The sequence below is a fragment of the Oryzias latipes genome, chromosome 2 (assembly GCF_002234675.1).
Source record: "Oryzias latipes chromosome 2, ASM223467v1".
In the NCBI taxonomy this organism is placed as follows: domain Eukaryota; kingdom Metazoa; phylum Chordata; class Actinopteri; order Beloniformes; family Adrianichthyidae; genus Oryzias; species Oryzias latipes.
In genome coordinates this window covers 24,933,900-24,961,337 of record NC_019860.2, presented here as the reverse complement: position 1 = coordinate 24,961,337, position 27,438 = coordinate 24,933,900, and the positions used below count along the sequence as shown (strand labels likewise).

Below are 27,438 nucleotides of genomic sequence, written 5' to 3'. Positions count from 1 at the left end.
CGTTGAGACGACACCAAGTGGCATAACAACGTCAAACACGTGAACCGTTGAGACAACACCAAGTGGCACAACAACGTCAAACACGTGAACCGTTGAGACAACACCAAGTGGCACAACGACGTCAAACACGTGAACCGTTGAGACGGCGCCAAGTGAACAACGACGTCAAACACGTGAACCGTTGAGACGGCGCCAAGTGAACAACAACGTCAAACACGTGAACCGTTGAGACGGCGCCAAGTGAACAACGACGTCAAACACGTGAACCGTTGAGACGACACCAAGTGGCATAACAACGTCAAACACGTGAACCGTTGAGACAACACCAAGTGGCACAACGACGTCAAACACGTGAACCGTTGAGACGGCGCCAAGTGAACAACGACGTCAAACACGTGAACCGTTGAGACGACACCAAGTGGCACAACAATGTCAAACACGTGAACCGTTGAGACGGCGCCAAGTGAACAACAACGTCAAACACGTGAACCGTTGAGACGGCGCCAAGTGAACAACAACGTCAAACACGTGAACCGTTGAGACGGCGCCAAGTGAACAACAACGTCAAACACGTGAACCGTTGAGACGGCGCCAAGTGAACAACAACGTCAAACACGTGAACCGTTGAGACGGCGCCAAGTGAACAACGACGTCAAACACGTGAACCGTTGAGACGACACCAAGTGGCATAACAACGTCAAACACGTGAACCGTTGAGACAACACCAAGTGGCACAACGACGTCAAACACGTGAACCGTTGAGACGGCGCCAAGTGAACAACGACGTCAAACACGTGAACCGTTGAGACGACACCAAGTGGCACAACAACGTCAAACACGTGAACCGTTGAGACGGCGCCAAGTGAACAACAACGTCAAACACGTGAACCGTTGAGACGGCGCCAAGTGAACAACAACGTCAAACACGTGAACCGTTGAGACGGCGCCAAGTGAACAACAACGTCAAACACGTGAACCGTTGAGACGACACCAAGTGGCACAACGACGTCAAACACGTGAACCGTTGAGACGACACCAAGTGAACAACAACGTCAAACACGTGAACCGTTGAGACGGCGGCAAGTGAACAACGACGTCAAACACGTGAACCGTTGAGACGACACCAAGTGGCATAACAACGTCAAACACGTGAACCGTTGAGACGGCGCCAAGTGAACAACAACGTCAAACACGTGAACCGTTGAGACGGCGCCAAGTGAACAACAACGTCAAACACGTGAACCGTTGAGACGGCGCCAAGTGAACAACAACGTCAAACACGTGAACCGTTGAGACGGCGCCAAGTGAACAACAACGTCAAACACGTGAACCGTTGAGACGGCGGCAAGTGAACAACGACGTCAAACACGTGAACCGTTGAGACGACACCAAGTGGCATAACAACGTCAAACACGTGAACCGTTGAGACAACACCAAGTGGCACAACGACGTCAAACACGTGAACCGTTGAGACGGCGCCAAGTGAACAACAACGTCAAACACGTGAACCGTTGAGACGGCGCCAAGTGAACAACGACGTCAAACACGTGAACCGTTGAGACGACACCAAGTGGCACAACAACGTCAAACACGTGAACCGTTGAGACGGCGCCAAGTGAACAACAACGTCAAACACGTGAACCGTTGAGACGGCGCCAAGTGAACAACAACGTCAAACACGTGAACCGTTGAGACGGCGCCAAGTGAACAACAACGTCAAACACGTGAACCGTTGAGACGACAGCAAGTGGCATAACAACGTCAAACACGTGAACCGTTGAGACAACACCAAGTGGCACAACGACGTCAAACACGTGAACCGTTGAGACGGCGCCAAGTGAACAACGTCAAACACGTGAACCGTTGAGACGGCGCCAAGTGAACAACGACGTCAAACACGTGAACCGTTGAGACGACACCAAGTGGCATAACAACGTCAAACACGTGAACCGTTGAGACGGCGCCAAGTGAACAACGACGTCAAACACGTCAACCGTTGAGACGACACCAAGTGGCACAACAACGTCAAACACGTGAACCGTTGAGACGGCGCCAAGTGAACAACAACGTCAAACACGTGAACCGTTGAGACGGCGCCAAGTGAACAACGACGTCAAACACGTGAACCGTTGAGACAACACCAAGTGGCACAACAACGTCAAACACGTGAACCGTTGAGACAACACCAAGTGGCACAACGACGTCAAACACGTGAACCGTTGAGACGGCACCAAGTGAACAACGACGTCAAACACGTGAACCGTTGAGACGGCGCCAAGTGGCACAACAACGTCAAACACGTGAACCGTTGAGACAACACCAAGTGGCACAACGACGTCAAACACGTGAACCGTTGAGACGACACCAAGTGGCATAACAACGTCAAACACGTGAACCGTTGAGACAACACCAAGTGGCACAACAACGTCAAACACGTGAACCGTTGAGACAACACCAAGTGGCACAACGACGTCAAACACGTGAACCGTTGAGACGGCGCCAAGTGAACAACGACGTCAAACACGTGAACCGTTGAGACGGCGCCAAGTGAACAACAACGTCAAACACGTGAACCGTTGAGACGGCGCTAAGTGGCACAACGACGTCAAACACGTGAGCCGTTGAGACGGCGCCAAGTGGCACAACAACGTCAAACACGTGAACCGTTGAGACAACACCAAGTGGCACAACGACGTCAAACACGTGAACCGTTGAGACGGCGCAAAGTGTACAACAACGTCAAACACGTGAACCGTTGAGACGGCGCCAAGTGGCACAACGACGTCAAACACGTGAACCGTTGAGACGACACCAAGTGGGTCAACAACGTCAAACACGTTACCCGTTGAGACGACACCAAGTGGAACTACAACGTCAAACACGGTAACCGTTGAGACGGCGCCAAGTGGGTCAACAACGTCAAACACGTTAACCGTTGAGACGACACCAAGTGGCACAACGACGTCAAACACGGTAACCGTTGAGACGGCGCCAAGTGGGTCAACAACGTCAAACACGTTAACCGTTGAGACGACACCAAGTGGGTCAACAACGTCAAACACGTTAACCGTTGAGACGACACCAAGTGGAACTACAACGTCAAACACGTTAACTGTTGAGACGGCGCCAAGTGGCACAACGACGTCAAACACGTGAACCGTTGAGACGACACCAAGTGGGTCAACAACGTCAAACACGTTAACCGTTGAGACGACACCAAGTGGAACTACAACGTCAAACACGTGAACCGTTGAGACGACACCAAGTGGAACTACAACGTCAAACACGTTACCCGTTGAGACGACACCAAGTGGAACTACAACGTCAAACACGTGAACCGTTGAGACGACACCAAGTGGAACTACAACGTCAAACACGTTAACCGTTGAGACGACACCAAGTGGAACTACAACGTCAAACACGTTAACCGTTGAGACGACACCAAGTGGAACTACAACGTCAAACACGTTACCCGTTGAGACGACACCAAGTGGAACTACAACGTCAAACACGTGAACCGTTGAGACGACACCAAGTGGGTCAACAACGTCAAACACGTTAACCGTTGAGACGGCGCCAAGTGGGTCAACAACGTCAAACACGTTAACCGTTGAGACGACGCCAAGTGGGTCAACAACGTCAAACACGTGAACCTTTGAGACGGCGCCAAGTGGGTCAACAACCTCAAACACGTTAACCGTTGAGACGACACCAAGTGGCACAACGACGTCAAACACGTGAACCGTTGAGACGACACCAAGTGGGTCAACAACGTCAAACACGTTAACCGTTGAGACGACACCAAGTGGAACTACAACGTCAAACACGTTAACCGTTGAGACGACGCCAAGTGGGTCAACAACGTCAAACACGTGAACCATTGAGACAACATCAAGTGGGTCAACAACGTCAAACACGTTAACCGTTGAGACGACACCAAGTGGGTCAACAACGTCAAACACGTTAACCGTTGAGACGGCGCCAAGTGGGTCAACAACGTCAAACACGTTAACCGTTGAGACGACGCCAAGTGGGTCAACAACGTCAAACACGTGAACCTTTGAGACGGCGCCAAGTGGGTCAACAACGTCAAACACGTTAACCGTTGAGACGACACCAAGTGGCACAACGACGTCAAACACGTGAACCGTTGAGACGACACCAAGTGGGTCAACAACGTCAAACACGTTAACCGTTGAGACGACACCAAGTGGGTCAACAACGTCAAACACGTTAACCGTTGAGACGACACCAAGTGGGTCAACAACGTCAAACACGTTAACCGTTGAGACGGCGCCAAGTGGGTCAACAACGTCAAACACGTGAACCGTTGAGACGACACCAAGTGGGTCAACAACGTCAAACACGTTAACCGTTGAGACGACACCAAGTGGGTCAACAACGTCAAACACGTTAACCGTTGAGACGACGCCAAGTGGGTCAACAACGTCAAACACGTTAACCGTTGAGACGACACCAAGTGGGTCAACAACGTCAAACACGTTAACCGTTGAGACGACACCAAGTGGGTCAACAACGTCAAACACGTTAACCGTTGAGACGACACCAAGTGGGTCAACAACGTCAAACACGTTAACCGTTGAGACGGCGCCAAGTGGGTCAACAACGTCAAACACGTGAACCGTTGAGACGACACCAAGTGGGTCAACAACGTCAAACACGTTAACCGTTGAGACGACACCAAGTGGGTCAACAACGTCAAACACGTTAACCGTTGAGACGACGCCAAGTGGGTCAACAACGTCAAACACGTTAACCGTTGAGACGACACCAAGTGGGTCAACAACGTCAAACACGTGAACCGTTGAGACGACACCAAGTGGGTTAACAACGTCAAACACGTTACCCGTTGAGACGACACCAAGTGGAACTACAACGTCAAACACGTTAACCGTTGAGACGACACCAAGTGGGTCAACAACGTCAAACACGTTAACCGTTGAGACGGCGCCAAGTGGGTCAACAACGTCAAACACGTTAACCGTTGAGACGGCGCCAAGTGGGTCAACAACGTCAAACACGTGAACTGTTGAGACAACACCAAGTGGCACAACGACGTCAAACACGTGAACCGTTGAGACGTCGCCAAATGGGCCAAGAGCCCCTTCTCTGCTGCAGCCAATCAGGCGTCTTCTCCATGAAGAAAACAAGTGGGTGAAACCGCCGACACTGGAGTTTCATGAGGGTTGAAAAGTGTCTCCCACTAAAGTTTTACGACCATCATTAGTGCAGTGATGTGCAGTCATTATTCCAACCCCCACAATAAAGAGCTGGTGTTCCCTCAGAACGATCCCAGCTGAAGTTCATTAACACCAGACTCAGATGTGCTCCATCATGACCACAATGATGGGAACACACGCTTTTCTGTTTGGTAAAACCCTTCCTCGTTAGAACATTTCTGCAACATTTTCTGTGATTCCTCAGCAAATTATCATCAAGATTTGGGTTTTTTGTTATCAGCATTTTATTGTGAAGGTTTTCCTGTTCAATGATGTTTTCCTCTAAACTTCCTCCTGCAGACATCGATGAAGGAATCTGCTGCAGCCTCAAATGTGTGTTCATAAATATTAAGATGTTATTTCTCTGATGACTGAAAAACTAACAGAAAATCCACCATCAGCTCTTGAACCAATCAGACGCGTCCGGCTGGCGGCAGCCAAGAGCACCTGCATGACCTCACCAAAGAAGTCTGAGCAGAGAGGCGCTTATGTAAGCCCTGAGGCTGCAGCACAAAGCCGCCTTTGTGTTCCTGCTGGACACACGCACACACACACGCATGCACACACACACGCATGCACACACACATACGCTCCAATCCCTCCACACAGCTGTTGGTGGTGGTTCCTGGTGTGTTCTCCGTGTTGGTGGGTTCATGAAGGTAGTTAGCGTGAAAACAGCCGTCTAATGAAAACCGTTCATGAGTCCATCTGGACCTTGTTCCATCACAGTCTCCTGAAGACATGAAGCTCATGTTCTGGAACACATGGACCTGTCACAAATGGTAGACGCTGTCATGGAAGTCCATGAGTCAGTGTTCAGCTGAGGCTTGTCCAAAACTTTTAATAGATTAGAGTCAAATAAACGGAGCTGACAATCATCACAGGGAGGAGAATCATTCCAGCTCTGAACATAAACACAAAGCCTGAAACATGAGGAGCTCAGCTGCTGCTTCTACAAGGGGAGAAGGACGGCAGGATGGATGCTAGAAAAATCTATAATAGATGGATGATGAATGAAAGAATGGATATTAGACAGAGTAGTTAGATGGCTGCACTTTTGGTGGTTGGATGGATGGATGGATGGATGAAAAACATTCAAATTAGTGGTTGGATGGTTGACTTATTCTTTTAGAATAGTGGATGTCTGAAGGTTGGATGGATGGATGGATGGATGTGTGTGTCGGAGGGAGGGAGGGATGCTGGATGCAGGACGGATGTCTTTTAGAGGCGTGGATTGATCATTTATTAGAAAGCGCGGTTGGATGGATAAATGTTGGATGACAGGAGCAGCTGGTTGTTTCATCCTCCAGGACCCCCTCTCTCTCTCTCTCTCTCCTGTAAATGGTTCCAGATGTCTCTCGACCTCCTCTTCTCTTCTCTCCTGGAGTTCTTTGGACAGAAGACGAAGGTTCAGTTTTCATGCCAGCTCACATGGAGAAAAGCCCCCCCCCCTTCTGAGGGGGCTGCCCCCCTCCCCCACCATTAAGGGCTGTTCTCCAACTGCACAAACAAGAACATGAAATCAGGAAATCCCCCAGAACACCAGAGAGGCCCGTTTGGGCCCGGCAGCTGCAGCTGCTCAGAACAGAACATGGACCACAAAGGTTCTCCTCAGAGAAAGACTAGAAACATGTTCCGGGCTCCAGGAAAGGTTCTGGATCGTGAACATGACATCTTCTGATGTTCTGAACAGATCTCCACAGGTGAGGAGGCCGTGTCGTTCTCACACCTGGACGGGAATGAGCGTTTTCCCAGAATGCCATTCTCACCCTGGAGCTCCGTGGCTGATTCTGGGCCAACCAGCACACACCTGGACAAGCTCCGCCCCTGCAGAGACGGTAAACCAGGAACCCGTGTCTCCAGGGTTCTCCTTCTCCCTTTGTGACGTTCCTCAGATCATCCGACACCTGAGGAAACGCTGAGCGTCTAAAAGGTCACCTGCGCCGTCTGGACCCAAAGAGGCGGAGCTGAATCCTTTGATTTCCCATCAGGCCTCACAAGTTTCCATTAAAAGACGCACTAAGGAGGTGACTAACACAGGGATGAAGAGGAGGAAGAGGAGGAATAGGTAAAAATAAATGAAATAAAAGAAGAACAGACGCATGGAAACGTAAAGAATCAGTCCCAGCTGACAGTCTGGTTCTGGTTCTGTTCACTTACCTCAGTCATTAAGGTCAGACCCATCTGTTCATCAGAACCCTGAGCTTTTATTTTGACTTCCTGCTGTGCCGTGCCTCCAAAATAAAAGCTTACAGATGTGGTGTGTTTGAAGGTAAAAAACACCTTCTGAGTTTGAGAAATGGAAGGAGGAGAACCTGATGAAGAACATTCAACACAGAGTTCTAAAGAACCCGGATGTTGCTGTGGAACCTGATGTAAACAGAACCATAAATACTCAGAAGAACGTCTTCTGTCCTCCTCCAGACTGCAAACCGATGTTCTGGTTATGGTGGGTTCCACTGATGGAGAACATGAAGCCCAGAACCAGCAGAGGTTCTGGTTCTGGGCTTAAAGACGAAGGTTAAAAGAAGCAGCTTCAGATCTTCATCCTTCAACTGCTCGTCTTCCTCTCCACGTCTGACCGTCAGCTGGAAAAGCTGAAAACAATCTTTTCTCTGCACAAACACACAAACAAGCTCACACACACATGCACACACCTACACACATAAGGTCACACACATGCACACACAAGCTCACACACAAACGCACACACACACATGTACACACCTACACACACAAGCTCACAATCACATAAACATGCACACACACATGCACACACACACCCACACACACAAACGCACACACACACATGTACACACCTACACACACAAGCTCACAATCACATAAACATGCACACACACATGCACACACACACCCACACACACAAACGCACACACACACATGTACACACCTACACACACAAGCTCACAATCACATACACATGCACACACACACATGCACACACAAGCTCACACACACAAACGCACACACACACATGCACACACCTACACACACAAGCTCACAATCACATAAACATGCACACACAAGCTCACACACACATGAACACACCTACACACATATGGTCACACACACATGCACACCCATGGATGCACACATAGGGACGCACACACACCCACACACATGCACACACACTAACGCTCACATATACATGCACAAACACACACGCACATACAAGCTCACACACACACAAACGCACACACACATGCACACACAAAAACGCTCACATATACATGCACACACCTACACACACAAGCTCACAATCACATAAACATGCACACACACATGCACTCACAAGCTCACACACACACACAAACGCACACACACACCTGTACACACATAAACCCTCACGTATACATGCACACACCTACACACACAAGCTCACAATCACATAAACATGCACACACACATGCACACACAAACGCACACACACACAAACGCACACACAAAAACGCTCACATATACATGCACACACCTACACACACAAGCTCACACACACATGAACACACCTACACACATATGGTCACACACACATGCACACCCATGGATGCACACAAAGGGACGCACACACACACATGCGCACACACACACACAAGCTCACACACACACAAATGCTCACATATACATGCACACACACAAACGCTGTCACACACATGCACACCCATGGATGCACACAAAGGGACGCACACACACACATGCGCACACACCCAAGCTCACGCACACACAAATGCTCACATATACATGCACACACACAAACGCTCTCACACACATGCACACCCATGGATGCACACATAGGGACGCACACACACATGTCCCAGCCCCTCCCCAAAGAGCCAAGAAGCCGATTCTGAGCAGCCATGAGTGAAAAATGTTTATTCCAGAGAAGAGAGAACGGCAGGTTTGTGCTGCTCTAGTGTTGAACAAACAGCATAGAAAACACAATACAAAACACAGGAACGCACAACAGACAACGACACAGTACCGCACACACGCCATCATCTCAGAACCTTCTGCTTTACACTGAGGTCCACCGGCTGCTGACTACAGAAGAATGCTGACATTTACAGAACGTCTAGGACCAACTACCACCACACATGATCAGGGTTCTGCAGAGACCAGCTTCTCTTTGGTTTGGGTTCTTTGTCCGTTCACGTTCTCCTCGTTTCTCCATTAACTACACGAGGAAAAATGTAGAACTGACAAAACAGGAACACAACAATAAGAACATCAATAGGCAACAAGATGGTTCCAACAGAATGGGAGAGGATCCAGCAGGAACCAGAACACCTGTGATAGAACCTGACACTGGAGGAACCAGAACACCTGTGTTAAGATCTTGAAGTGAAACAACCAGAGAACCACTAATAGAAGCTGATACAGACAGGAACAGAGGAACCTGACACTGCAAGAAGCAGAGGATCTGTGACAGAGCCTGGTGCTGGTGGAACCTGAGAACCTGGGGCAGAACCTGACACTGAATGAATCAGAAAATCAATGAAGGAACCTGACACAAAAAACAGAGAACCTGTTACAAAACCTGAAACCAGAGAACCCACGAAGAACCTGGTGTAAAAGACAACGTGTGACAGAACCTTCCACGTATGGAACTAAAGAACTTATGCCAAAACCTATCACTGCAGGAACCAGTTAACCTATGGTAGAACCAACACTGAAACCTTTGGGAACAAGAGAACCTGTAATACACCTTGATGCTGAGGGAACTAAAGAACCGGTGGCGGAACCTAATAACAGGGACAGGTGAGAACCTGACAGCAAAACAACTAGAGAACCTGGACTAGAACCGAATAGTGAATTAATCAGAGAACCTTTGCTGTTAGAGAAGAACAAAACCTTCATGGAGCAAGAAACTCAAAAATGTCGTAGAACCTCTTAGAACTGAATTTAGCAGAGCTGTGAGACCACAGACCATCTTTAAAGAACCAACCAACTTTGTTGAAACTACTCCACCGGAACCATCTAGTGTTCTTTATGAACTCAGGATCAGCTCCACAACAGAACCTAAGAACGGAAATGTGTCTGATTGTGAAGAACCTTGATGTTCCGTAGATGCAGACCGGTCCAACCGTTGGAGGTTAAAGAACTCTGTCTGTGGACGGCTCCTTTCTGTCTGGACCGTATCGCAGGGACATCTGTGAAACCTCTGAGGAAACCACGAGAACCCAAACCTTTAATGCAAGAACAGCTTTGTGTTCCGTTCTGCAGCCTTTGGATTTTCAGTTCAAACCCTGAAGCGTCGGTACGAGGTCCGCTCAGGAACAAGTCTACACATCTAACACACTAAAGCAAAGATCAGAAATGTAAACATTGCTGAGATGAAGCAGATGTTAACGGTCTGAGATGTTCCAGACCCAGATCCAGGGTTCTGCGGTTCTTTAAGTGAAGTCCTAGAGAAGGCACTGACGAGGAACGCTGAGGCTCACCGCTCAGAGGTACTGAGTGGGCCTGGATGCTGGCAGAACCCTTTGATCTACCACAGCGCGTGAGCAGAGATCCTAATGTGCAGGAGGAAGAACAGGAAAGGTTTGGTCCAAGTCCCTTCAGGAGAACCCAGCAGAGAACATCCACAGAAAGAAGTCCGGCATCTTTGCCTGCAGCGACTGTCTTTCCTAACCGCAGGAGCAGGACGCCGTCTGCAGGAGAAACAGGATTTTAAGAACAACTTCCAACTGCTGAACAGACTCTAAGAGCAAAGGCTTCAGGAGCTTCAAGAGCTTCAGGAACTTCAGGAGCTTCAGGAGCTTCAGGAACTTCAGGAGCTCCAGGAGCTTCAGGAACTTCAGGAGTTTCAGGAGCTTCAGGAGCTTCAGGAACTTCAGGAGCTTCAGGAGCTTCAGGAGCTTCAGGAACTTCAGGAGCTTCAGGAGCTTTAGGAGCTTCAGAAACTTCAGGAGCTTCAGGAACTTCAGGAGCTTCAGGAGCTTCAGGAGCTTCAGGAGCTTCAGGAGCTTTAGGAGCTTCAGAAACTTCAGGAGCTTCAGGAAATTCAGGAACTTCAGGAGTTTCAGGAGCTTCAGGAGCTTCAGGAGCTTCAGGAGCTTCAGGAGCTCCAGGAGCTTCAGGAACTTCAGGAGCTTCAGGAGCTTCAGGAGCTTCAGGAGCTTTAGGAGCTTCAGAAACTTCAGGAGCTTCAGGAAATTCAGGAACTTCAGGAGTTTCAGGAGCTTCAGGAGCTTCAGGAGCTTAAGGAACTTCAGGAGCTTCAGGAACTTCAGGAGCTTCAGGAGCTTCAGGAGCTTCAGGAACTTCAGGAGCTCCAGGAGCTTCAGGAACTTCAGGAGTTTCAGGAACTTCAGGAGCTTCAGGAGCTTCAGGAGCTTCAGGAGCTCCAGGAGCTTCAGGAGTTTCAGGAGCTTCAGGAGCTTTAGGAGCTTCAGAAACTTCAGGAGCTTCAGGAACTTCAGGAGCTTCAGGAGCTTTAGGAGCTTCAGAAACTTCAGGAGCTTCAGGAGATTCAGGAACTTCAGGAGTTTCAGGAGATTCAGAAGATTCAGGAACTTCAGGAGCTTCAGGAACTTCAGGAGCTTTAGGAACTTCAGAAACTTCAGGAGCTTCAGGAGATTCAGGAACTTCAGGAGTTTCAGGAGATTCAGAAGCTTCAGGAGCTTCAGGAGCTTCAGGAACTTCAGGAGTTTCAGGAACTTCAGGAGCTTCAGGAACTTCAGGAGCTCCAGGAGCTTCAGGAACTTCAGGAGTTTCAGGAGCTTCAGGAGCTTCAGGAGCTTCAGGAGCTTCAGGAACTTCAGGAGCTCCAGGAGCTTCAGAAACTTCAGGAGCTTCAGGAACTTCAGGAGCTTCAGGAGCTTCAGGAACTTCAGGAGCTCCAGGAGCTTCAGAAACTTCAGGAGCTTCAGGAGCTTCAGGAGCTTTAGGAGCTTCAGAAACTTCAGGAGCTTCAGGAAATTCAGGAACTTCAGGAGTTTCAGGAGTTTCAGGAGCTTCAGGAGCTTCAGGAACTTCAGGAGCTCCAGGAGCTTCAGGAACTTCAGGAGTTTCAGGAACTTCAGGAGCTTCAGGAGCTTCAGGAGCTTCAGGAACTTCAGGAGTTTCAGGAACTTCAGGAGCTTCAGGAGCTTCAGGAGCTTCAGGAACTTCAGGAGCTTCAGGAAATTCAGGAACTTCAGGAGTTTCAGGAGCTTCAGGAGCTTCAGGAACTTCAGGAGCTTCAGGAGCTTCAGGAGCTTCAGGAACTTCAGGAGCTCCAGGAGCTTCAGGAACTTCAGGAGTTTCAGGAACTTCAGGAGCTTCAGGAGCTTCAGGAACTTCACGAGCTCCAGGAGCTTCAGGAACTTCAGGAGTTTCAGGAGCTTTAGGAGCTTCAGAAACTTCAGGAGCTTCAGGAACTTCAGGAGATTCAGGAGCTTCAGGAGCTTTAGGAGCTTCAGAAACTTCAGGAGCTTCAGGAGATTCAGGAACTTCAGGAGTTTCAGGAGATTCAGAAGATTCAGGAACTTCAGGAGCTCCAGGAGCTTCAGGAACTTCAGGAGTTTCAGGAACTTCAGGAGCTTCAGGAGCTTCAGGAACTTCAGGAGCTCCAGGAGCTTCAGGAACTTCAGGAGTTTCAGGAGTTTCAGGAGCTTTAGGAGCTTCAGAAACTTCAGGAGCTTCAGGAGATTCAGGAACTTCAGGAGTTTCAGGAGATTCAGAAGATTCAGGAACTTCAGGAGCTCCAGGAGCTTCAGGCGATTCAGGAACTTCAGGAGCTCCACGAGATTCAGGAGCTTCAAGAGCTTTGGGAGCTACATGTAGCATGTTCTGCTGAGGCTCATGGGAAATGTAGTCCTAGCTTCTGCTGACCTAAAGCCTTGAGCTGAGACTGGGTAGGGGGGTGCTTTACCTGTAGGACAGCAGGTGGGAGGAGTTATGTGGTGGAGCTCCCCCTCCTCTCCAGGTATCTGCTCCCCAGAGACAAACAGGGTGAGATTGTTAGAACTGTCCTACGCTGAGGATGAGGAGAAGCTTTTACACACTGATCTTCATCATACAGTTTATTGTCATTTCCTCTTGAGGAAACATCTGAACTTCACCTGAACCTTTCTGTTGATTCCGTTTGTTTGAATACATTTATGTGAAGCTACAACTTTTCTTTTTGTCTGTCAGACTCTTTCTTTTAGAAGATCAAACGTTTTTCAGCAGAACCTTCTAAGGACTGGACAGAACACCACAACACAGGAAGACAACACTCACACTTGAGTCTGCCGCACAAAGTCAGCAAAGCGCTGGTCTCTGGAGCACAGCTCGATTATCCGGAGACGCTCCTGGATCTCCTGCAGAGGTCAGAGGTCACCAGAGACAGTGTTACATAAGACAGCGGAGCCGCAGGTAAAAATACCCATCAGCCCGGCGCCAACATCCTGCTGAGAGGCGGCTCTGCGGGCCAAAGAAACATCACAACAAAGTCACCCTACTAAACTGGGAGGAGCCAAAGATAGCTGTTCAAGAGGGGGAGGGGCATCAGCAAAGAAGCCTGTCAAGTTCATTCCAATCAGGTTAGACTGTTTCATGTTCCTGATTCTAAAAAATACTCATTTTCGACAGCAAAATATGTTCGGTAGTCATCAGCAAAAAAGTGTTCCTCGTGTTCTTCAACCCGTCAAGTACCGCTTACTTGCTACAGAGAAGAGTAAATATCTGGTTAGTATTAGTTTAGTACTGGCTATTATTGGTTGAATGCTGTCAGCTTACTCCCATCCTTCCGAGTTGCCTTGATTTTAGCCTCTAACCGTTGCTTCCATGGTGGGTACTGTTTTCTTCCATGGTTGCTCTTCTAGCCAAGCATCTCAAGGATCACTGCTGCTGAAGTGTAGACCAGTTCATTGGTTTCTGAGATGGTTGTGGTAGGAATTGCCCTCAATGCTTCATTCACAGTTTCCAGTAGACTTTCAGGTACGTCACTTAACCGTTGTAGCTGGTGTCGGGGTTGCCTAGTGTTCATTGTAGACATGATCTTGTCTTTCAGGTCAGTTGCTGCCTCGCTCAGCGTAATTGTTGGGACTGTGTTGGGAGTGTGGCATAACCTCCTCTCTGACCTGTTGTTCTGGCTCTTCCGTGGCATTGTATTGTATCGCTTCAATTTCAAGTTGTGATAGGAGTTGCTGTTTCTGGATGTTAGAGCACTGGGCTACCAGTTGTTTGGTAGTTAGCCTTGATTGTGGGTTTCGAAGCATCCATTCATTCCACATTCTCTGCATGTAACCCCTCTGGGTGGGATTACTTGAGTAGTAGCATTCTAACAGAACCTTGTTCTCACATCTAGTCCATTTCCGTCTTGTTCCAGTAGCCCACTTTCCATCAGAGTGCTCTGGTCCCTCAGCACCTGACACAGACCTTGTTTGGCCGGGCGACGCCTGAGCCGGCATGACATGTGGTTCATTGTCTCTCATGTTGTGAGGTAGGCTTTAGCATTAAGGGTTCTTGCCCAAGGACCCTCACTGGGTAATGTTAATTGCCCATCATTGTTATGGTAATTGCCCCATTTCCATGGTAAATGCCCCATTTCATTGCCATTTTTTCCATTACCATTAATTGTTCGTTCCGCCCTGGGAATCGAACGCGGGTTTCCTGCATGACAGTCCTGCACCTTACCAACCGAGCTACCCAGCTGAATCTTGGTTTCGGCGGAGGCGCATTTCACGGTAACATGACAACGCGCCACACCACGTAATAGTCTGCTTTTTGTCAAAAAAGCAATACACATCGGAAAAACAAAAACAAGAATTAAGTACTAAAAACTGGTTAATATTTATTTCTTTAGTAAGTGACTATAGTATAGGTGGGTTAATGGCCTTTAAAGTATGCATTATCACGTTAACGCACGCCGTGGAAGACTGAATAAACCGCAAAGTGCGTTAATTCTAATAATGCAGGCCATTAACCCTTACATGTTATTGATTTACTGAAATAATATATTACTTTAATCTTGGTTATGATGCTGTTAAGTTTAATGCTGGTAATTATTGTTTAATGCTGTTAATTATTGTTTAATCCTGGTTATAATAGTTTAATGCTGGTTATTATAGTTTAATGCTGGTTATAATAGTTTAATGCTGTTAATTATTGTTTAATGCTGGTTATAATAGTTTAATGCTGTTAATTATTGTTTAATGCTGGTTAATATAGTTTAATGCTGGTTATAATAGTTTAATGCTGTTAATTATTGTTTAATGCTGGTTATAATAGTTTAATGCTGGTAATTATTGCTATAATGCGGATGATGGTGGGTTTAATGCTGGTTTTTATTGGTCATCATGGGACCCTCTCTGTGTAGTGCAATAAGTGAATGAATCATTAGAGCCTTTCCTTACCTGGGGGGTCAGGGCCGTGTTCCGGTAAATGTGGAGCGTCTCCTCGGTGGTCACTGGATTGGAGGCGTATTGGGGAACCGCAGCGTCTGCGTGCTGGGACGTGCCGTCGTCATAACGACGGTAGTACTGTGTGGTCACTGGATCGTTTTCAAACATGGGGTTGAACTTGGTTGCTCGCTTTAGACTGGGATCGCTCTCCCCCCTCCTGAAAGAGAAGGAGTTCAGCCTGGACGTTCTCCGTCTCTGTAAACTTCCCCACACTGGAGACTTGGCTCACCGCAGAGGGTCCTCTGTGTCTTCACCGTTGTATTGCTCCCTGAGTGTTCTGGCCAAAAAGAAGATGATTCCAGCCGCCACGGCCAGAAAGCCGACCACAGAGACGATGGCGATGCCCACCACCAGCGGTTCAGAGACGTACTCTTCACAATGCTCCCCCCGGTACCACCAGTTCTCCCCAACTCGACACCTACGGCAGAGAACAGAATGAAATCCCACTGACACCCCCCAGTGTTTGCAAAAGGTGGGGCCCTGTGAGCAGAGACTGGCATGTGTGCAGACACATTTTCTTTTACATTAGATTTACAAACCGGTGCACTGTGCTGTAGTGGTTAGCTCTCTTGCCTTACAACAAGAAGACCCTTGTTCAAATCCCAGGGATCGCATGTTCTCCTGGTCTAGGTGTGGGTTCTCTCCGGTTTCCTCCCACAGTCCAAAAACAGGCTTCATTGGTTCATTTGTGTGAGAATGTATGAATGAATGTGTGGTTCTGTGTCCCGGTGACAGAAAGGTGTGTAGGACACCGCAGAGAACCCACACAGTAGCTGGAATAGGCTCCAGCAACCAAAGGGGATTCAGCAAGTTCTGAAAATGGTTGATGGATGAGTGGATGGATGGATGGATGAGTGGATGGATGAGTGGATGGATGGATGAGTGGATGGATGAGTGGATGGATGGATGAGTGGATGGATGAGTGGATGGATGGATGAGTGGATGGATGAGTGGATGGATGGATGAGTGGATGGATGGATGGATGGATGAGTGGATGAGTGGATGGATGGATGGATGAGTAGATGGATGGATGGATGAGTGGATGGATGGATGGATGGATGGATGAGTGGATGGATGGATGGATGGATGATGGATAGATGGATGGATGAGTGGATGGATGAGTGGATGGATGGATGGATGGATGATGGATAGATGGATGGATGGATGGATGGATGGATGGATGGATGAGTGGATGGATGGATGGATGAGTGGATGGATGGATGGATGATGGATAGATGGATGGATGGATGAGTGGATGGATGGATGGATGGATGAGTGGATGGATGGATGGATGTATGTATGGATGGATGAGTGGATGGATGGATGAGTGGATGGATGAGTGGATGGATGGATGAGTGGATGGATGAGTGGATGGATGAGTGGATGGATGGATGAGTGGATGGATGGATGGATGAGTGGATGGATGAGTGGATGGATGGATGAGTGGATGGATGAGTGGATGGATGGATGGATGGATGATGGATAGATGGATGGATGGATGGATGAGTGGATGGATGAGTGGATGGATGGATGAGTGGATGGATGGATGAGTGGATGGATGATGGATGAGTGGATGGATGGATGGATGAGTGGATGGATGGATGGATGAGTGGATGGATGAGTGGATGGATGAGTGGATGGATGGATGGATGATGGATAGATGGATGGATGAGTGGATGGATGAGTGGATGGATGGATGGATGGATGATGGATAGATGGATGGATGGATGGATGAGTGGATGGATGGATGGATGAGTGGATGGATGGATGGATGGATGGATGAGTGGATGGATAGATGGATGGATGGATGAGTGGATGGATGGATGGATGAGTGGATGGATGAGTGGATGGATGGATGGATGGATGATGGATAGATGGATGGATGGATGAGTGGATGGATGGATGGATGGATGAGTGGATGGATGGATGGATGGATGGATGTATGTATGGATGGATGAGTGGATGGATGGATGAGTGGATGGATGAGTGGATGGATGGATGAGTGGATGGATGAGTGGATGGATGGATGAGTGGATGGATGGATGGATGAGTGGATGGATGAGTGGATGGATGGATGAGTGGATGGATGAGTGGATGGATGGATGGATGGATGAGTGGATGGATGGATGGATGAGTGGATGGATGGATGGATGAGTGGATGGATGGATGGATGAGTGGATGGATGGATGGATGATGGATAGATGCATGGATGAGTGGATGGATAGATGGATGGATGGATGAGTGGATGGATGGATGAGTGCATGGATGAGTGGATGGATGGATGGATGATGGATAGATGGATGGATGGATGGATGGATGAGTGGATGGATGGATGGATGGATGAGTGGATGGATGGATGGATGGATGGATGGATGAGTGGATGGATGGATGGATGGATGAGTGGATGGATGGATGGATGGATGAGTGGATGGATGGATGGATGAGTGGATGGATGGATGGATGGATGAGTGGATGGATGGATGGATGGATGAGTGGATGGATGGATGGATGAGTGGATGGATGGATGAGTGGATGGATGGATGGAAGAGTGGATGGATAGATGGATGGATGGATGAGTGGATGGATGGATGAGTGCATGGATGAGTGGATGGATGGATGGATGGATGATGGATAGATGGATGGATGGATGGATGAGTGGATGGATGGATGGATGGATGAGTGGATGGATGGATAGATGGATGGATGGATGGATGTATGTATGGATGGATGAGTGGATGGATGGATGGATGGATGATGGATAGATGGATGGATGAGTGGATGGATGGATGGATGAGTGGATGGATGAGTGGATGGATGGATGGATGGATGAGTGGATGGATGATGGATAGATGGATGGATGGATGGATGAGTGGATGGATGGATGGATGGATGGATGAGTGGATGGATAGATGGATGGATGGATGAGTGGATGGATGAGTGGATGGATGGATGGATGGATGGATGAGTGGATAGATGGATGGATGAGTGGATGGATGAGTGGATGGATGGATGGATGAGTGGATGGATGGATGGATGAGTGGATGGATGGATGAGTGGATGGATGAGTGGATGGATGGATGGATGGATGGATGGATGGATGAGTGGATGGATAGATGGATGGATGGATGAGTGGATGGATGAGTGGATAGATGGATGGATGAGTGGATGGATGAGTGGATGGATGGATGGATGAGTGGATGGATGAGTGGATGGATGGATGAGTGGATGGATGAGTGGATGGATGGATGGATGGATGGATGGATGAGTGGATGGATGGATGGATGGATGGATGGATGAGTGAATGGATGGATGGATGGATGGATGGATGGATGGATGAGTGAATGGATGGATGGATGGATGAGTAGTTTCTAAATGACCCAAGAGTCATTTTTTATCTATACTGGCCCTTTGGACTTGATGAAATATTCCCGCCACACAGTAGCTCATGCTTTTGGACAGTCAGACGGTAAATCGGCTCAACTCAAGCTTCATTCTAGAGAAAGTAACCACCTGCAGTTGCTCGTATGTCTGCTGAACCTCCCACCTGCAGATGGCGCCTTTGCCAGGCAGGACATCACATTTGCCGTCATTCAGGCAGAAGTCCTGTTGCAGATCACAGACGCTCTGACACGGGAGGCCGTCCACGCTCAGGTAGCCGGGGTCGCACACGCACTCGGCCTCCCCAGACCACTGGTTGACCATGCACCTGGAGAACTCGTTACAGGCCTGGAACTTGCAGGGATCGGCCCGGTCACCTGGGAAACAGAGAACCAGGACCACCATCATGGAGGGAGGCATCTGTGTCTGGACAACACCTGATTGGCTCATGAACGGTTGTAACCATAACTGTTGACAAAGATGCTCCGACACAGTGGACCACCGAGAGCAACAACCAGCCCCATGAGAAGACACAATCACACACTTCCTCCCCTACTCAGCAGTACAGACCGAGTACATTTGTAAATGGGGGGGAGGGTCAGTTTCCTGCAATGCTTTAGGGACTGGTCCATGTGAACCTGAAAATAAACCTCTTTGAGCATAAAGAACCGGACTGGTGCACCACGTTTGATTCCAGACACAGGAACAGTTTTTCCTTGAACTTAAATCCTGGAAACCCTTTGACCCATAAGCCAAACCCCTGCAGCAGAGCAGCACAGCGATTATGTGGCGCTCAGAGCCGAGAGAGTCATTGCTGCAGATTAGGCTGGTACGGCTGCAGCGTGATTGGCTCAGACAGATTAAAGAGCCGCCGCTCAGCAAACGTGCAGGAAGCCTGGAGTCTGTGCTGCATCAACAGCAGCGCCTGCCTTCAGTCCACAGCCTGGACCCTTCTGACGCCAGACCTGAGGAACAGCGCCGACCACCCGTCTGCTTATGGCGACTGAAGCTCTGGCAGCAGCAGCTGCTCCTAAACCAGAAAACGTCTGCATGCTGCTGATCGGCTTTCAAACGCCATGCTGCTGCTGCATGGCGTTCTGCAAAGACGTCCTTGGGTTTACAGAAGCAGACGGGCGGGTCGCTCCGGGTGCCGCTCGTCAACACTGACCGATGGGAGGGAAGGCAGACTGTGAGTCACGGCGAGCTGCAGCTCAGGTTCCTTCCAGACAGATTATGGGAGGCATTAGATAAGTGGAGGGAAAGGCGGACTGCAGGTTCCTCAGGCTCATGGTCTGCTTAGACCCTGAACCTTTTCCTAAAGGGGGTCAGATTTGGTGAAAATGTGTGAAGCAGTCGCTCTAAACCTCATAATAACAATGTCAGCTATCTGATGACATTCCATTCACAATAGGAGACTTCTCATTTCTTCACGTAGAACAGAAATGCATCTAAATCCATTTTTACCTCAACTAGTGTGAAGTTCTGATTGGAGGAGACTGGAAAAAACTTTAGTCAACGTTAAATCTGGGTCACATGACACGTTATAGATTATTCATTATGAAATGCTCACTGCAAACATGTCCATATAATCAGGAGAGCAGGAAAATCACAACCAACCACTGTGGTTTGGATCAGAGAACAAAGAAATCGGTTCTTCTCGTTAAGGCGCTAAAGGCCATGCAGCCACAGATTAATGATAACGTAGATTAGCCAATCACAATCCAGAAATCATGGCCCATAGAAAGTACTGGGGGCAGATAATATTGATTTTATGTAGGGCTGCACGATATGAGGAAAACTTGCGATATGCGATATTAGAGATTAATACTGCGATAACGATATAATTTGCGGTATATGAAAAAATAGAAAAATGCCAAAAACATCATTCCCATTTCATTAGAAACAGTTTAAAATTACACTCCAAATGACCCTCATCGACATAGGTGACAAACATCTAACATAATAGGCCTCCATCTGATTGGTAAACAATGGGAAGGCGTCCATCTGATTGGTCAAAGCATAAAGGGATTTATTTGATTCGTGAAAAGCGTCAAGCTGCCATAAGATTGTTTTAACACATTTTGGGTTTACGATTTATTGCGATATTCGCAGTCTTTTGCGATATGCCTATTGCAGAGCTGGATATTGCGATAACGATAAATTTGCGGAATATTGTGCAGGCCCAATTTTATGACAGCAGCCCAAGACATTTGATCCAGAGCCGTTTGGGCCCCTGGGCCGGACTTTGGACATGCCTCTACCATCAAACCCCCGATGACATCATCTCTGATGATGTCATGTCATTTCTGTCTGCGCGTGTCCTCATAACCTCCCACCTGACTCCACATCCAGCGAGTGCTTGTCGATGGCCATGTTCATCTTCTGGTAGGCCGTGTTGGCGAAATCCTCCAGGATGAGGTAGATCACGTTGGTCACCTCTTTGGGAACCGGTTTACCAAACCGCATCCTGCTGTTCACTACAATGCTGCCGTTCCTGAAGTTCAGGATCTCCAGGTTCTGGAAGTTGTTAAGGTTGGACTGCAGGTAGGGGACCAACTACAAAAACAAAGAACCTGCATGAATAAGACAGAAGGCGCTGAGGTCTTAGCACCTGGAGGACGGTTCTCACCAGATGAAGGAACTGTTGCTCCAGAGCTTTGTACTCCGTAGAGCTCTTGTTGAAGAGGTCTGGAGAGAAGGCCATGTTGGTGACCCTCAGGCTAAAGAACACGGTGAGAGCCCTGCCAGGCTGGACTGGCAGGGCTCCAGCAGCTCTGTCCAAACTGTGAGCTTCGCTGAAGAAGCCGCTGCTTTCCCCTTCCTCCCCCACGCCGCCATACTGGAACACGTCAATGCTCATGTTGATGGCTGACAAGGTCTGGTCAAAGGATGGAGAACTGCTGTTATCCACGTCTGCCAGGCCGTCCACAGGTTCTGCTTGCTCGTCCACAGGTTCTGCTTGCTCGTCCACAGGTTCTGCTTGCTCGTCCACAGGTTCTGCTTGCTCGTCCACAGGTTCTGCTTGCTCGTTCACAGGTTCTGCTTGCTCGTTCACAGGTTCTGCTTGCTCGTTCACAGGTTCTGCTTGTGACTGAGAGTCTCCTGTTTTCCCAGCAGAGGAGTAAACTTCTGCTTCAGATGGTTCCTTTTCCACGCCAAAATCCTCTCCAGAGGGTTCTGCTTTCACCTCTAAAGTCTCTACAGAAGGTCCTTCCTCAGCTCTGAAAATGTCTTCTCCTGGACCCAAAGGTTCTGTTTCACCTTCTGATGGTTCCGCGTTGTCCCCAGAAACAACGTCTGTGCTTTCAAATGGTACCACTTCTATGAATTTTAGAACGTCGGAAAGGTCTTCTTGGACTTCTGAAGGTGTTTTGGTCCATTCCAAAGGTTTCCCATCACTTGTTAAAGGTTCTTCTGTTCTTCCAAAGTTGTCTTTTGTCTCTGAAACTCCAGTAGAAGTATTTTTATCTTCATGCAAACCCAAAGGTTCCCCTCTGACGGCTTTATCTTCAACAACCAAAAGTTCTTGTTCTCCAATTGAGGATTTGAACCTCACATCAAAAGGTTCTTTCCTATGTTCTGAAGGTTGAGCTTCCACTCTTGCTGAGTCTGGTTCCCCTCCTGAAGGTTCTGGTAGATCCAGACTTTGATCCATGGTCTTGCTCCCTACCAGCACCCCCAGCGTGGACCGAGAGGTCTCTGAGAATGGAGGGTGGATCGGAGCTGCAGTGACATCATCAGGGTTCTGGTGGAATAGATCTTCCTCGTCTGGAACCAGATCTGATACTCTGGTGAATGGGGATTCCTTCTCAGGTGAGAGGATTGTGTCGCTGCGCTCTGGAACCCAGGTTCCAACTGTTGCTGTGACAACCAGGACTTCATCCACAGCTAGGTCAGGGTCCATGACCTCAGGTTCTGGAGGTGTGCTGTGAGTGGTACCAACATGCAGGTCCTCCAAAATCTCAACTTTGATGTTGATTTTTGTTTTAGAGAATGGAGCTACTGAAGGTTCTTCTGGGGTGGCTCCATCATCTGACTCACTCACTGCCTGGACCAATGGTCCAATGGTTACAGGTGTGTGGTCTTCAGCATTAGGGACTTCAGGTAATTCAAGTGGATGGATCAGTTCCTCCATCTCTACTGATTCTTTTGGTCTTGCAGCTGCAATGTCTTCTGTCTCAGTGGTTTCTTCCACATTTTCAATTGTTTTTTCCACCTTCTCAGTGGTTTCTTTCACCTCCTCAGAGGCTTCTTGCACCTTTAAAAAGACTTCTTGCACATTCTCAGTGGTTTCTACCTCCTTTCCAGAGGCTTCTTCCCCCTTCTCAGAGCCTTCTTGCACCTTCTCAATTGCTTTTTCAAGCTTCTCAGTGGTTTCTTCCACCTTCTCAGAGGCTTCTTCCCCCTTCTCAGAGGCTTCTTCCCCCTTCTCAGAGGCTTCTTGCACCTTCTCAATTGCTTTTTCCACCTTCTCAGTGGTTTCTTCCCCCTTCTCAGAGGCTTCTTGCACCTTCTCAATTGCTTTTTCCACCTTCTCTGTGGTTTGTTCGAACTTCTCAGTGGTTTTTTCCACCTTCTCAGAGGCTTCTTGGCCCTGTACAGAGGCGTCTTGCACCTTCTCAGTGGTTTTTTCCACCTTCTCAGAGGCTTCTTGCCCCTGTAAAGAGGCGTCTTGCACCTTCTCAGCGGTTTCTTCCCCCTTCTCAGAGCCTTCTTGCACCTTCTCAATTGCTTTTTCCACCTTCTCAGTGGTTTCTTCCACCTTCTCAGAGGCTTCTTGCCCCTGTACAGAGGCGTCTTGCACCTTCTCAGCGGTTTCTTCCCCCTTCTCAGAGCCTTCTTGCACCTTCTCAATTACTTTTTCCACCTTATCAGTGGTTTCTTCCACCTTCTCAGAGGCTTCTTGCCCCTGTACAGAGGCATCTTGCCCCTGTACAGAGGCGTCTTGCACCTTCTCAGCGGTTTCTTCCCCCTTCTCAGAGCCTTCTTGCACCTTCTCAATTGCTTTTTCCACCTTCTCAGTGGTTTCTTCCACCTTCTCAGAGCCTTCTTGCACCTTCTCAATGGCTTTTTCCACCATCTCAGCGGTTTCTTCCACTTTTTCGGGGGCTTCTTGCACCTTCTCAATTGCTTTTTCCACCTTCTCAGTGGTTTCTTCCCCCTTCTCAGAGGCTTCTTGCTCCTTTTCAGAGCCTTCTTGCACCTTCTCAGAGGCTTCTTCCCCCTTCTCAGAGCCTTCTTGCACCTTTTCAATTGCTTTTTCCACCATTTCAGCGGTTTCTTCCACCTTTTCGGGGGCTTCTTGCACCTTCTCAATTGCTTTTTCCACCTTCTCAGTGGTTTCTTCCACCTTCTCAGAGGCTTCTTGCTCCTTTTCAGAGCCTTCTTGCACCTTCTCAGAGGCTTCTTCCCCCTTCTCAGAGCCTTCTTGCACCTTTTCAATTGCTTTTTCCACCTTCTCAGTGGTTTCTTCCACCTTCTCGGAGGCTTCTTGCCCCTGTACAGAGGTGTCTTGCACTTTCTTAGTGGTTTCTTCCAACTTTACAGAGCCTTCCTGCCCCTGTACAGAGGCTTCTTGCACCTTCTCAGTGGTTTCTAGCTCCTTTTCAGAGGCGTCTTGCACCTTCTTAGTAGTTTCTTCCACCTTCTCAGAGGCTTCTTGCACTTTCTCAGAGATGTCCCTCACCTCTTCCAGAGTTTCCTCCACCTTCTCAGTGCTTTTTTCCACCTTTTTATTTACTTCTTGCACCTTTTCAGGGTTTTTTTGCAGCTTCCTGTCTGAGTCAGCGAGACCAAACACTGTTTCTGTCTTTTGAGTCCATTCTTCAGGTGGGGAACCCGTGATTGGTCCTTCATTGGAAACCATTGGAGTCTCTGTGTGGTCTTTCCAGAGTCCAGATGCCTCCACTGTAGTTGGAGGCAGTTTCACGGTCAGGGTTTCCTGGGGTAGGAGTAAGGGTGGGGGTGTTGGGGTGGAGTATTGTGGAGATGTGCTGATGTGTGGAGTCAGCAGCTCTGGACTCAGATAAGGAGCCTCTGTGTATCTGCTGAAGGTCTCTCCTTCAGAAGGAGCAGGAATTGCTTCCTCCAAATCACCAGCATGTGCTTCCTCTGCTGTGGACGGTGGTTCTGCTGAGGCCACGTCCTCGTCCATGTCCTCCTCTAAATCGGGCGGAGGAAGAACGTCTAGCTTGTTTCGTTCTACGATACGACTAATGTTAAACTCTGCTGGTGGTGGCAACGACCAGAGATCTGCTCCCTGGTCGTCTCCAGAGAACCCAGATCCAGACCGGTCATCGAGTGAACCTTTAGAGTGAGTCTCCACAGACGGGAGTATGCTGACTGCAGGAGGACCTTCAGGACGTTCTGAGGGCTCCTCTTGTGGAACCCCTGTTCTGGAGCTGAGCGTGCTAGTGAGGAGGAAGCCCTCCTCCTGGATGTGCTCTGGGTCTGTGGAGACGTACATCAGGAGGTTAGTATCTCAGACATCGGTGGTCCTCATGGTCCACAAACTGGACTCACTCTGCTCCTCCTGAGGCTCCAGGTTGCTGATGGGTGGAGGGGCAGGCGTCCTCTCATCAAACAGGAAGACATCGTTTTCGCTGAGCGTCTCCTTCTGCTCGCCTTTCCAAGGGTCGATGGGGTTGAAGAGAAAGTCCTCCTTCTTCAGGAAGACCTCACTGCTGTCAGCTTCGTGGGCCGGAGCATCCGGAGGCTTCTCTGCTGCCAGAACGTTGTCCTGAAAAGAAAGAACATTTCAGATGTTTCTGCAGACGGATCAGACCTCCGGTTGACCAGAAACTATGAGTCACCATGTTGTTAAAGGTGTCGGCCGGTTGACTGGTTGGTTTCACTGCAGACCAGATGTTTTCTGCTGCTAAAACAAAGACGTGAGAGCTCCGTCAGAGACTTTAGAGGAGAAACATCAGAGGAGCACAGAGAGGAGATCTTCTGCAGATGAGGACATCTGGAGCAGCTTACAACTCTCCACAAGGTCCAGGCTGCTGTTGCTCTTGAAGGTGTCCTTGTGCAGAGCCTCCGTGATGAAGTTACGGAAGTCGGTGATGGTGTAGATGACGGTGGGCTGTTCGGCACCGCCGGCAAAGTTCTTCTCCACCAGGTTGTTCTGCAGAATGATGAAGTCCAGAGTGTCGTTGGAGATGCCGCCGCTGTCCACCTCCACCTCCAGAGTGATGGAGTAATGCACCAGAACCACCAGACCGCTGGGAAACCAAAACATGGCCAACTGGGTCAGAACTTCGAACAGAAGGTCCACATCAGACATGGAGATGTCAACAAGGGAAAAATTCAAAGTATTCCATCATCTTTAAAAAGAGAGGCTAACAAAAATATCAAATATGAGAGAAAATCCACAAATGTAGGAGCTGTTTTGTACGGAGACAGCTGGTCAGAAGCAGGGGATAAAGGCATGTGCCTTTCAGTAAGACGCTTTCAGTTTTCTAACCGTTTCAATCCATTCCTAATTTCTTCTGCATTCTGACCATTTCTGACCTTGTCAGTTTCTGACGGTTTCTGTTATCTGACTGCAGATCTGAGGGCGATGCCTCCAGCTGAAGGTGATACTGGTGTTACCATGGTAACAGATGGGTTGAACTTACCGTTCCAGGTCCTTCTGAGGCCTGAAAACAGAAAGCAGAACATTAGACAGAGGAACAATTTGACTTTCTCCTGAAGTTCTCTGCTAGAACCAAACGTTCTTCATCAGAGAACAACCTTACAATGAAGGCTCATTCTCAGAAGGTGAGTGAGAAAGTTCCAAAGTGTACCTGAACTCAACGATGGAGATGCTCTTGAAGCCTGGCAGTCTCTCAAAAGCGTCTTCAACCTGTCAGACAAACAGAAGACATTTGATGGACTCCAGAAGGTTGCAGATCTTTGGCAGACCAGTTTTCTTTTATCCCAGAAGTCCAAGAGAAAGACAGTCATGGATCAGCAGATCCAACCATGTTCTGATCCAGGAAAAGCTTCAGGGGTCATCTTTCTGAGGGCAATGCAGAAAGATGACGTCGCAACCGAGCTACCCAGCCGGTTGGTAAGGTAAAGGGCTACAACGCAGGAATCCAGGGTTCAATTACCGAAGGGGAATCAACAATGGTACTGGGGGCAATTACCATATCAATGGCGAGCAATCCACATCACCCAGTGGGGGTTCTTGAGCAAGACCCTCAACGCTACTGCCTCCCAGGCGCGGCTCGTCTGCAGCTCACCGCTCACCCAGGGGATGGGTCAAATGCGGAGAACAAATTTCGCACACCTAGGTGTGTGACAGAAAGTAGCACTTTCTCTGATGAACCCTGAAGCTGAATAATAACATCTGCTCCATGGATCATCAACCATGTTCTTGTGCCTTCAGGTTTGAGGCAGACGAAATCAACTGCTCTGGATTTACCGTCTAACACAGATGAAGGTTA

The 27,438-nt window shown here is 48.7% G+C and overlaps 1 protein-coding gene across 6 annotated transcripts in view; it reads right to left on the bottom strand.

The window, feature by feature from the left end:
• Positions 1-9,113: 9,113 nt before the first annotated feature.
• LOC105358014 (microtubule-associated protein futsch) overlaps positions 9,114-27,438 on the bottom strand; it is a 43,695-nt gene continuing 25,370 nt past the window's right edge. For 2 of the 6 annotated variants that reach the window (XM_023949409.1, XM_023949416.1), the window contains 13 exons: positions 26,794-26,852; positions 26,626-26,646; positions 25,988-26,229; positions 25,819-25,883; positions 25,529-25,745; positions 21,636-25,456; positions 21,343-21,562; positions 19,173-19,383; positions 15,858-16,046; positions 15,581-15,785; positions 13,464-13,543; positions 13,114-13,171; positions 9,114-10,909 (listed from right to left, as the gene is read on the bottom strand). In XM_023949409.1, coding sequence (XP_023805177.1) covers positions 13,138-13,171; positions 13,464-13,543; positions 15,581-15,785; positions 15,858-16,046; positions 19,173-19,383; positions 21,343-21,562; positions 21,636-25,456; positions 25,529-25,745; positions 25,819-25,883; positions 25,988-26,229; positions 26,626-26,646; positions 26,794-26,852 — 5,364 coding nt within the window. In that variant the 3' untranslated portion in view covers positions 9,114-10,909; positions 13,114-13,137. The remainder of the gene's footprint in view (positions 10,910-13,113; positions 13,172-13,463; positions 13,544-15,580; positions 15,786-15,857; positions 16,047-19,172; positions 19,384-21,342; positions 21,563-21,635; positions 25,457-25,528; positions 25,746-25,818; positions 25,884-25,987; positions 26,230-26,625; positions 26,647-26,793; positions 26,853-27,438) is intronic. The other 4 variants (XR_002872094.1, XM_023949423.1, XM_023949417.1 and 1 more) reach the window with 4 other exon arrangements.